Source organism: Macrosteles quadrilineatus, unplaced genomic scaffold (genome assembly GCF_028750875.1).
Source record: "Macrosteles quadrilineatus isolate MER2022 unplaced genomic scaffold, UCM_ALF_1.0 Scaffold_1__1_contigs__length_201487025, whole genome shotgun sequence".
In the NCBI taxonomy this organism is placed as follows: Eukaryota; Metazoa; Arthropoda; class Insecta; order Hemiptera; family Cicadellidae; genus Macrosteles; species Macrosteles quadrilineatus.
This window is the reverse complement of record NW_026542594.1, coordinates 197,316,462-197,329,521: the sequence shown is the minus strand read 5'-3', so window position 1 is coordinate 197,329,521 and position 13,060 is coordinate 197,316,462. Positions and strand designations below refer to the sequence as shown.

General features: G+C 32.7%; 1 protein-coding gene across 1 annotated transcript in view; it reads left to right on the top strand.

The window, feature by feature from the left end:
• Positions 1 to 13,060, top strand: part of LOC128993661 (anoctamin-1-like) — a 29,532-nt gene that overhangs the window by 5,517 nt on the left and 10,955 nt on the right. The window contains exons 3-8 of the mRNA XM_054417723.1: positions 7,300 to 7,515; positions 8,194 to 8,244; positions 8,944 to 9,104; positions 10,807 to 10,975; positions 11,540 to 11,772; positions 12,894 to 13,054. Coding sequence (XP_054273698.1) covers positions 7,300 to 7,515; positions 8,194 to 8,244; positions 8,944 to 9,104; positions 10,807 to 10,975; positions 11,540 to 11,772; positions 12,894 to 13,054 — 991 coding nt within the window. The remainder of the gene's footprint in view (positions 1 to 7,299; positions 7,516 to 8,193; positions 8,245 to 8,943; positions 9,105 to 10,806; positions 10,976 to 11,539; positions 11,773 to 12,893; positions 13,055 to 13,060) is intronic.

Here is a 13,060-nt window from a genome sequence, read left to right as displayed (position 1 = left end):
GGTAAATTAATAAACTCACATAAAAAAACTAAATTATCAAATAAAACTACCGATTGGCCTTACTTTCTACAATAGATGTAGAAATTTAAATTTCAAAATTAATCCAACAGATTGTTTACAGTGTAAACTGTAACAATATTAAAGTCAGGGTGAGACAGCTGTTTTGAAGGTCACACATTATTAGCAGGTGAGTGTTTCATGGGAGCATCAGCTGTATTTCTGCCTATGACTGGAAAATTACTCATTTATTTGGCGTCAGTTTGCATATGTACACATTAACTTCTTCACAAGAGGTATTTTTAGTTTTTAACCTGTGATAATTCTAGAGCTTTGAAATCTTTGTTAATTTGTGTTAATAGTGTAATTTAATTTCTTCTGTTGTTTTATCGGGGTTATTAATGTTGTGTTTTATTGTTTCAATTACTTTTGTAAACTATGTAATGGAAATTATTGTGTTAATTAAACATTTTGATTTCAATTAATTTCAACAATCTTTATTTAAGAACTAGCTTTTTCCCACAAAACTTACTTTAAGTAGGTACCTATATTTTAATTTTATCTCATGGAACTATTATAATTCTATGATTTATTTTAATTTTAATTTCCAACAATAAATCATTTTAATCTTGTTAAAAATTATGTAAAACATATTATATTACGCTAGTTAATTTAAATTTATGAGTAACCTATGGTGGAAACTACACCAAACCATCTTGAAAGTTTTTCAGGTACTAACTGTTAAAACAGAAAATTTAAGTATTTTCATTTAAATAAGTTGTCTGTTTAAGAGATTTTTTAACCTTAAAAACTAATTTGATGTTTTAGTCACTATACAAACCTAGAAGTCTTCTAACTAAAGAACAGTTGTTTGTCAAACATTGACACTGTAATTGTGATTACAGTGTCAATATCAATTTATTGACTTTGTAATTGATGTGATGATTCTGTAAGAATTAAAAATTGTAAATATTAATGACTAGCAGAGTACCCGTTCTTCGTACGGGAGTGGCATATAAGTATAAAATGCTTAGTACAGTTAAACTCAAGCTTAGCGTTTGCAATGAGGGAGGACAAAGTATGATAAAATTTGCTTCTTTAAATTTACGGTATACTATAGCATTACACATCTACCATAGCCATAATGTTCTACCACTTCACCCAAACAATAGAAAAAAATACATTATTAAAGATTCACAAAATATCACAAATTATTCGTGAAATTAAAAACATAAACATAACTGTAAACAGACAGTTCTCATTGTGTATCACAGTTTTTTGTTGCTGCTTTGTTCAAATTAGCTGTTTTCATAAAATGAAAAAAATAATAGTGCTGCATCCTGTTGGTAAATCTTATAACTTTTAATGCCTTTGCATATCATAGAACCAACCTTTTTAGTTGAAACAGCTGACTAAATTCTTTAATTCCATTTAAATATGAGTACTCATAAGGTTAACATGGGAAACTCTAGAGCCACTGGGGCGGAGCCCGAAAGGATTTTTGAGAAAAAAATATGCCTGTATGTTAATCGGGAATTCGAGCTATCATCATGCCAAATTTGAGCCCAATCCATCCAGTAATTAATGTGTGATTGAACTTCAAACAAACAAACAAACACACAAACTTTCACATTTATAATGTTAGTAAGATAAGATAAGATTGTAAACAAACCTGATAGAAAATTCAGTTGTGGCAGTCACTTTACCAATTGTTTTGAAAGAAAAGATACCAAGGTTTTATATACTTTGTGTATTTGCTCAGTTAAGCCGATTACTTTTAATTGCTCCAAACTGATAGTAAAATATGCTGAACACAGGAAAATCAATAGAATGAATATGTAACAATACTGTATTTTAAATAAATTAATAGACCATAATCCACTTTTACTTTTATTAGAAGACAAACTATGTAGTCACAGTGGATAATCAGATTTTGCAGGAAGAGAGAATTGCGATTGTGTATTTTTTTTATTAATATTTCTCATGTCGAAAGTGCAAAGGCTCGGGAACCTAGGCTTGATAATTTATTATATTATTTTGGGTTACCAGGCTTCCCAAAGGTGTTTCAACGTTTTAACAACTGGCCAGCTGAATGTATGACGCAAAAGGGATTAATTATGCAGTTTATGAATGACTCACACCTTAATGCTCAATGGCAAATGGGGCCAATCCACTTCTGAGTCGATTATTTGGTATTTTGTTTAAAATTGAATATTTATTTACTTTAATGGAAGCCTATCCTCGTAACCCTTTATGCAATCCTATCCTTCTACCGAGACTATGCTTTGATTCTCTGGTTGATTTTATTCTACACAATCAAGAACTCTCACTTTTACTCAATATTTACTCTGAGAATCAATTCAAAATAATACACACAATAGTAAATGCAAGATTATGGCATACAATACAGTTTCTGGTTACTAGTATTTGAGATGTAAAGTTTGGGTACAAATATTATCATATAAATCAACAATTGATTTAAAACTCTCACTGGTATTTAACCTATAGATGATCTAAAATGTTTTAACAATTAAAAATAATTAATACTGATTTCAAAAACATGTGACTACACTAAAATACTAAAACATGATTGCTGTGGAGAAAACATGATTAACTATTCTAAGTTTGGGCAGATTGGTTCAACTACAAACAGATAATACAAATTACACAGTACATTTACTTAATACATGGAAGACAAAGATAAGACAACACTAAAACAAATATTTAACACTTACACTTGGGGTATGACTTCACGAAACGGTCAAATTTGACGACGTTTCCCGATGCCAGACGGTCAGACTCAATTTAATATCTCAATTCGATAATCTTGTGAACGTTCTTTTGCGAATTCGATTTTAAGCACCCCAGTATATTCAGACAATTGTTTCCGATTTCGAAATACACGTACTGATTTCCCGAAAGTGAATTTTTCACGAATCGATTTGACATTTGACTGTTTACCCAATATGGTAATTTTTTCATTTTTTCCCATTTTATTGTCTTTTTTTGCCTTATTTCTACTTTTGTTTGTACTGAGGGCAAGAGCGATTGGAGATGGAATAGCTGTTATAATACAATACCTGATACCAATGAGTCTCACAAATAGACCACTTATCTCTCTACGCGCACACATTGCACACTGTGGGTAAAAAACCAGCACTCGATGAAGCAGACAGCTGCATTCCATTCATGGTTCACGATATCAAAACTGTAACACGACAACTCAAGTCGCCACCGCAAAATTTTTTTCATTTTTGATCTTACTTGAGTGATTCATATCAAAAATAAAGTAAAGGGCTTGTTGATCTGTCATTTTGAAATGATGACCGGTAAGAAAGTGTTTCCATTTCCTTCTACAATGCCACTTGCTTCCTTTTCAATAGCAAAGTGTCTTCTTTCAGTGTCAGAAAGACTGCTGGAAAAGAATGCTACAGGTCTTCCATTTTGACTTGGAGTTGCAGCAACAGCAAAGTCAGATGCATCAGTCTCTACCAGTAGTGGACTTTCTGGGTCAATGGTAGTAATAATCGAGCTGGCAATGTCCTTTTTCAGTTCATCAAAGGCAGATTTTGCAGATTGAGGCAAAGGAAAAGATTTACAACGGACCAAGTTTTGTATTTTGTCTGAAAAATTACGTATCCACTTAGAATAATGGACAAACATTCCCAAAACACGCTTAAGAGATGTTGCATCTTTGGGAGGAGGCATTTCCAACAAGGGTTTCAGTCTGTCTGGATCTGGTCTCATGGTTTTATTACATATCAAATAACCTAATAGCTTCAATGAAACAAAGAGAATACTTGGACTTCTTATCGTTCAAAGTGAAATTATACTTTTTAGCTACCTGAAGAAACCTTTGTAAATTCTCTGTTTAGGAAAGATAACTAAACGTTAAAGAAAAATACTTATAATGTAGGTTGAAAAAAAGGGTGAGGTAAAATAATGAAATAATTCTGACCACTCTTAAACATGCAATCTGCAAATTAATTTGGGTGTGGTTTGGGACTCTTGCCACTCTATTTATCCAGTTCTTGTTCAAATAACTATCACATTTCCATTAATGCCATACATACATGAATATCAAAAGTGGAAGTTGATAATTAGTTCGGTTTTCTATTTTAGTATTTTCAATTAGGTAGTCATTTTCCTGTTTTGACGGAAGTATTATTAGTTAAAGAAACCTCTTTCTAAAGTATGTTATGTTACTCTGTTGTTAAATAATTCTTTATTCCTAAATTGGAATAGAGATTGAAAATAAATAAAGAAAAAAATCTAACAAATTAATTTAGTTTTTTAGTGTTATTTTTTTCTTTAAGCTTTAAATTGAAACGATCCATTTTAATTATATTGCTGTGAAATTATTGTGCAAATGTCGTTTGTGTAGAAGCATGTTTTCAAGTTTGGTCTTAGAAAAAAAATATTTAAAATATTTGCAGGGTACACTAAATATATATTTAGTGAATACGTAGTAAATACATATTTATAGATGAGCATTTAAATAAAATTTCAAACTAATTTAAACTAATTTCACTGTAGTGAACCTATCTAAAATACTTTTTATCTGACTACACAAACTGCACAAAAATAAAATGTATAAATGCATAAAATTATGACAGACAATTTTGAATAAATTATAACTGTGTTATGTTTGTTTTGTGTGTGTGTTTTTTTTTTTTTTTTTAGTTGAGAAGAGTACAAAAAACACTTTTTATTCATCTCCAGTAACAGTAGTGTTGTCTATAGGGGTCAAGTTATATTTAGATTACCTCCAGGCCAGTGTTTTTATCAGCTGTTCCGTGCCTTCTGTATCTGTTACTCAGTCAGTGTTTGTTAACGGTCCACAGGAGTCAGGTTGTTTATTAGAGCGTTACTTAGTTAACGAGATTTTGTAAGTGAATCGTCTGTGATTTGTGTTGTGTTAGTGTTAATTGGGTTAATTAGTACAGTAGTTAAATTTAAGAGGGGAAGCGAACCTGTTTTTGTTTGTTACCGTACATTCGTTTACTTATTTAAATACATCTGTAAATTCTATGTTCAAAATGACAATGGTGTTTCAGTTTTGGTGGGTCTAAACTAATGTATTAAATTTTAAATTTATAAACACTGAGTATTTTGATGCAATTATTGTTTTAGGGTTGAAAATTACATTTATGTTGGTATACACTTTTTGTACTATTCATTTTACAATGGATAATTAAAGTGCTACCAGTAAGTTTATTTCTTGTGCTAAAATTTAATCTAATCCACTTTTTGTAACAATTTCTTGAACAAATAATTAAAATAATAATGACTTTTTAGGGTTGAAAATTGCATTTATGTTGGAGTACACTTTTTGTACTAATTTATTTTACAATGGACAATAAAAGTGCTTAGTTAACTTCTTGTGCTAAAATTAAATCTAATCTACTTTTTGTTATGATTTCTATTAAAAAAATAATAAGAAGTTTGAGTAATACATAACTTGCAGTGGTTCTTGAGTTTATTTTCTTTTTACTTACAGTTAAGTGGCATCCCCATCTTAAATAATTGATATAATTGATTGATTGACGAATCTTAGATATCTCTTCAGTTTTTTGGAATTTCCAATTTTAATTATTTTCTTCTTGTTAGCTTCAAATTATCATACCAATTTCATTTATTTAGCTTACATAATAATAAATATTCTACAGTCTTCTCTTTGGCTTCAGTTAAAGATTCCAATTTTCTCTGTTTAGCCTCAGGTAGGAATTGTTTTGAGAGTTAAATAGCTAGTTTAAAGTGGAATAATGGATTCAAGCAAACGAAATCATAGTTCTATACAGGACTTCACAATAGTCCACATCTTTTAGAAATCTTCTCTCATTTTGATTGTGATAAAGAATTTTAAAACTATTTTTGTAGTTGCAATTGTTTAAAACTAATCTAAAACAAAACTAGAGAAGTAATTTTAAAATAAAAAAGAATGTTTTTAAGTCTTAAGTTTAAGAAAATTTGTAGCACTTGAAAACCAATCTAACATTGTATAATTTTACAAGTTTGATAATTCAATTTAAACTTTTAACTTTACTATTTTAAGTTTTATTAGTTATCTAAAGTCAAGTTTTAAAGTAGTGATAATAGTAGTTAAGTTTTTAATAGCTTACTTTTCTAAACTTTTTTATTTGTCGATCATTTTAAAACTCACACTAAGATTACTTCAAAACAGTTTTTTTTATTTAAAGTTTTTATAGAGAGGTTCTAAAGGTTTCCCTTTTCTAAATATTAACTATTTTCAACATAAATATGTATTGTAATTATCTTTTTCTCTTAATTCTCAACTCATAACAAATAATTCTCTTAAATTTGCTCTTAATTCATCTTGCACAACTGATAATTTTTTCCTTGTAAATTTATTGCTGTTAACTCATACATCTATCACAAGTATATCTACTAACCGAGGTACATAACATTGCCCTTAGGTTTCCCGACATATTTGTCTCTTGTTAATTCAATGGTGAAGATATTCTTAATAACCATTGCTTAAGCAATTTTAGAACTCTATTAGATTTTAGTGGTTTCTATTTCAGTTAGCAATTAATTAAAGAATGTTGGAACTAAAAACTTTCTCTTTGTAAATTTGTGTAGTCTTAAGAAGGATGTACAAAACTTCAATGAAAAACATACAATCATGTGATATCCATAGCAAAATAAACTATAATTATTCTTTTACATAACTTCTGTTCATAAAAAAGTAAAATGGTTTATCAAAATATTTATCAAGGTTAAAGGACGCTGACTAAGGTTGATTTAAAAAAAAAAATGATTGAGAAAAGTTGTTAATAATGAAATATGGGGAAATTTGAATTACATGAATAAATGGTAAAAAAAAGCTACGAACAATTATAAAATTGCATAGTCAAGTTAACAAGAATTATTGATTGTGACAGATAAGTCTTCAACTGTCAAAAGAGGTAGTGACACGGAAGCAGAGCCGTGGAGGGTGGGTCGTTTTAGTTGTATCAATCAATCAATCATTGAGATGAGGACAACCTAGGTGCGTATTTTAACCCAAATATGAGTGCAGGAAGAGTGTAGAATGGTTTGAGATGATCTGTGTAGCTTTGTTACTGACTAAGATCAGCTGTTTCATTAGCCAGGATTATTTATTTAAAGCCCGATGATCAGGAACAGCTAGGTCCAGTTTCAAACCATCAATAAGCTACACACTTCTCTCAGGTTCGATTCGGCAACTTGATTGCCAGGCGAGAACTATAACCACTCAGCTACCCAGCCTATACTATAATCTATACTCTATTCTACATAGTATATTCTCCGATGTTGCAGTCATGTCCCAAGATGTTTCTGGACGGTGCGAGGAGGGTGGACTTTGTGTTGGCGTGGATGTCCCCCTCGACTCGGACACCGCTGCAGGTCAGACAGGCGGAGGAGGCGCAACGGAAAAGAGACATCTTCGAACGTCACCTGGAGATTGAAGGCCTGGAACTAGAGAGGGATCATTGCGACAAACATCATTTCGTCAAGATCCACGCACCACAAGAGGTTCACATTTATATTTATTTACAGATTATCTTTACGTTACAAAATGACAGATTACGTAGACAAATTATTATATCCAATACTATCGGATTTTGGATACCTTAGTAGACATAATCTATATGAACCAGCTTTTGCCAACTTTTTATAAAAAAAAGATAGTTAAATGAGTTACTCACCGAATGTGACAGTATGAAAATTTATTTTCTCCAATTGTTTTATTTCTGAGATAGTTGATATGACGTAGGCTAAAGCTGGGTTTTCCTAGGTGCGGGGAGCAGATGGCAGAGTACGCTCTCCCCTTGTCTAAGGTAATTTAATGGTTCTGTTTTTCTAGTAGCAAAGCGGACTGCCACTGGACGAGCCAAAAATCACTTCTCCGTACTCTGCACTCTACTCTCCACGCTCCGCTTCTGCGCCCAGGAAAACCCAACTTAAAAGATACTATAGATTACAATAAGTAAACTTTTTAGTTTGACTTGGCTAAAAAGTTGGTATATTCAACAGAAATCAGCAATTTACATTGCACCCTTTGTCTGTAGCTCATTTGTTCTTTAATTCATTGTATACCTAAGACTTGAGGAATTGAGGTAGCCTTTCAATAGGTAGTTCTCATTTTAACAGTCAATAAAATAATCTCTTTGTTTTGCGTTACTTGAAGTAACCAAATTCTTTATGTTACAGGTGCTTTGTAGATATTGTGAAATTATGAAGCTAAGAATGCCTATGAAAGAGGTAAGTTGAGATTTTTTTTTAAACTGAAAGCGTTTTTACCTGTAGGTTAAACACTAATAATTGTCCTAGTAATGGTATATAATAACTAATTGAAAAATTTATGTTTTTAACATGACTGAATCTAGTCCTCTCAAAACTTATGTTTCCTTAAAATCTGTAACAAAAATTCAGAGGAAAAAAATTTCAAGTTTTAATATTGGACAATAGATATTTTAAAAGCCTTTAAGTTCTTTATGGAAGTTGATACTGAAATTCAAGTTGCAGGATATTATATGAATCAATAAATAGATTATCTTTGTAGATTTTTGTACACTCAACCCTCATTTTGAAAAATTGTTATTAGTTTTTTTACGGTAATTCAACGATTTTGAAACACAACCTTTTAAGAACACTTTAACCAACACGCTGGACTCCTGTAATGTGAGGAAAGTTATTTTGTAAGTTTTAATGATATCTTTTACTTGGGTAAAAAATAAGGTCTGTTCGGCAACTATTATTAAAACTATTTCAACTTCACATTGACCTTAGTGTGTTCTTGTCATGAGGGCTCTTCGACCTTCAGCCCAACACAAGGTCAAATAGGGTGCCAGAAATTAGTAGTGTAATTTTGGTTAGTTGATAATCAACATAATAATTTCTTAAAAATTCACATGTTAAATATTATTTAAAATGATTGTAAAAGGAATAAAATCTGTCCAGCTGGAAGATAACGAAGAGTCGTTGGGGTCGCAGCCCAACCTGTACACTGAGGTCCGTTCCTTCATCTCCAAGCTGACCAGTTGCTTCAGGATGGATTCTTCTGTGTTTCCCCAGGACAAGTTCGTACCCTCCGCTGAGTACAGCCGCGACAAGAGCTACTTGTAAGTGTATTTTTAAATCTACCGATTAGAGGTGAAAGAAGGTTCTTGAAGGTTCAACTGAACCTGAAATTATTTTGACAGCTAAATGGCTTGCAGTTGGCTTGTCCTGCACAAAATATTCCAGGACAATTTTCTTTCATAGCCTTTTCATATTGTATTTGAATGAACAGTGGCATAGCCTCTTAAACAAGGGCGAGGCCTTGTATTTGGCAATGTTACTTTTATTATTTTATTTTTAGTTCCGTCTACCAACGATGTAAAAACCACTGGATTGCGCTCTCAGTAGCACTGCGGGCGCTGTTTTCGGTCTAGCTCCCCCCACCATCTACTGGCAGTAGCCGACGCAGCCCATACACTCACCATTGTAAAACGCACCTTTTTAAGTTGCCGCTCTGTTTAAATATATAGATATAAAATATTGCTAATGCATGCCAAACACTTTTACTATTCTAAACTTTATGTCTTCTTCTTTTCTTGCAGAAAAAAACACATTTGAACACTTAAAAACCCTACTACATTTGTCCAGTTTTTACCGCAAATCTATGCTTGTCATTAACGTGATAGGCATACTTTTTTATGACCTATTTTGTAAAATACATTGTCATTAAACATTGAAAGAAAAAATATCGCGTTTACGTCAAACATAAAGTTACCACTGCGGCAAAAACTTAGCAAAGTTATTCAAAATGTTTATGTACTATTTTTTTTTATTAAAAAAATAGAATTTCAATTACAAATATTGTACTCTATTTTCTCCTTTGTAATCACTTATTATTTTACCATGTAAAATTTGGAACTAGCAATATCAGTTGTCTAAAAACATCTACAAAACGGGTTTAGTTAATTTGTAGTTTTAAAAAATTCAGATGGGCTATTTTCTGCAAGAAACAAGACAAGACATAAAAGGTTTAACTAGTAAAACGAGTTTGACAAGCGTAAGCAATATTTTATCCCTATAAATTTCAACAGAGCAGCAAATAAAAAGTGTGTTTTATAATGGTGAATGTATGGGCTGCGTCGGCTTCTGCCAGTAGATGGTGGGGGAAGCTCGACCGCGCGGCCAACACTGAGCCAGCGATCCATGAGTTGTTTATATCGTTGCCGTCTCCCGAGCCAGCTGTACTGATTCATATGGAGCGTCTGTGCAATGCTTGTTTTGAAAATAAAAATTAAAAACTAAAACACACGAGATTAACATAGTCTACGTAGAAAATTTAGAGCGTTATCGTCAATGTGTCTGATTTTCATGTATGTTTAAATTCGTGGAGTGATTTCGAGTGGTACAGTGTTTGCCACTTAGTTGGTTGCGGTATTAGAGGTGGCCATGATATTTGTAAAATAGGAATACCAATAGACAATAATCACACCAACGTTTGGAAACCATAGCTGAAATGAAGCTTTTTGTTAGTATGCTTCTTCTATACATTTATGTTCACCTGTTTGGTTGTAAAGCACCAAGCAACTTACTATATACGTTTATGGAAGTAAGCTGGTCTAGTGGCAAAGCACAGGGCTTTGGTCCCTGAGATCTCGGGTTCAAATCCTGCCAATCACCAATGGATTTTATCTATATGATAATGCTATGACCCTCTAGGACTAGCCTGAAGCAATGTGTAAAACAATTTTGAGCTAGAGTCTAGCAAACTACAATTTAAATATAGTAGATACAATAAAAAAATAATAAAACTGCCTATTCTTACAGATTTGACGAGGAGGCAGAAGACTTCTTCTCGGCTGCCGTCAGAACACTCGTAGTGGATTTTATTCTGGAACGCCAAAGTTTTAGTGAAGATGAAAGTGACGCACAGTCGGTCGGCATCAAGAAACTTCTGGCAGACGGAGTATACAGGGCCGCTTACCCCCTCCATGATGTGTGTTGGATTGACCACAGAGTTGCTAATTATTTTAAAACGTCTGAAAAAGACCTACACCCATAATTTGTGTTTAAAATTCAGGGTTTGAGGGGGGGGGGATTTGCCTCCTGCTAGCCCTTTAATTTGTACCTACTAGCTCCATCTAGTTATAGAGTTTTTATTTCTTGTTATTAGCTGTTCTGGTTGTGGAAGAAGGAAGAATATGCTGTACATTCTATTGTGTTTGTCACTATCACTATGTCACAATTATACATAATAAAAGTTATTCTATATTTACAAAAACCTACTGAGTGTAGGGGCAGGATTTTTAACTGTATAGGTTTGTGGGTTCTCTGCATTTGGTTTCACTGATGAGAAACTCCCCATGTCCTCAATCTTGAAAAGCAGGATGAAGAAAGGGCTTTAATGAAATATGTAAAGAAGTAGCTGTTGAAATCTGTGTTATGGATGGCAACATTATCTATGGGAATGCCTAACTATTCACTAAACGTAAGCCTGCTTTCCAACCTACTACAGACTATTTTTTATTGAAATTACATAAATGTTTCCTCTGTTGGGCAGGGTGACTACCAGATAGACGGGTCTCTGAGGTATCTACTGTACACAGAGTGGGCTCAAGTCAGTAAGTGGATCATGTATCAGCCAATAGATCAAATTAAGGAGTACTTCGGTGTCAAGTTCGCTCTGTACTTCGCCTGGCTCGGGTTCTACACACACATGCTCATACCAGCGTCTATCGTAGGACTGCTGTGCTTCGCTTATGGCGTCTTCACTATCTTCACTGATACGCTCAGGTGATATTTCATTATTGGAAATTAGTTGGCTTGGATTATAAACTGTCGTTTGAAAAATAATAGAGTATTTTTTGTTGGTATCAGTTGTTTATTGATTTTTTTCTTGTTATAAACCATTCATTGTACTTGAGAGGATATCTTATTTTCTGTCTGTCAGTCTGTTTGTGATCTGTAGCTAATTTTATAATTCAGCTTTGGTAGAGTAGGTGTAAAATTAAAATTAATTTCTTTAACCTTGTTTCTATTTACAATAGTTATTTTATGTAACTAATGTGCGAAGTGGCACTTTGCATTCACATCACACATTATATATTTTTCAGTTACTATAAAGCATATAAATGATTAGGTTTTTATTAGCACACTGTACAACAGGTTTTTAGGTTAGGTTAAATCCAAGCGTTGAACGAAATGGGAAATACTGCACCAGCTGATCATAGTCGTAGTATCTTTAAGTGTTGCCAACTTATTTTCAAGCGTACTTATATTACGTGCCTAATAAAAGCACACTGTTTTGTGTTTTTTGGTTAGGATACTGGACGGCAGAAAAAAAAGAGTACTGCAAAAGTAAAATAAGTGTGGCAAAGTAAAATGATTGCGGCAAAATAAGTAAATGATGCACTTAGTTATTTAGCGTACTATAATCAGTTCTAGGAAGGCCATTTCGTCAGTTAATAAAACAAATATTTTAAATCCATTTCTGGGTTGTTTTATCACTAACGGGAAAATATCTTGTCCTATTTGATGCACTTCATGTGTTTGTTATACAATTATAATGTTAATATCTGCTCCAACATTTAGCCTATCTCAACAGTTTATTAAAATGTTAACAAGATTCATAAAACAAGATTGATGTGGCAAAAACTACATAGGCCTACTATACAATTTACTTCAACCCAGTTAAGTTTTTACTTGTTTTATACAATTATTGTGGTGTTTCAAAAAATAAATTGTCATGAAATTTTCACTTTTAGCATCTCTTGTATATCATAAATCAGAACATTTTTATTTGAGTTAACAAACATATGTGTCTTGAGGTTTGATCAAACTTGTGACTACTGGAATCTCTCTTACATTTTCACGTTGTATGTTTTAATCTCAAATCAGAACGTTTTCATTTGCAGTACAGATATCTGTGACAAGTCTGAAGCCATCATCATGTGTCCGAGATGTGACCGGACTTGTGACTACTGGAAGCTCTCTGACACTTGTACGTTTGCCCGCGTCTCCTACCTCTTCGACAACCCCGTCACCGTCGTCTTTGCTGTCTTCATGTCGTTCTGGGGTGAGC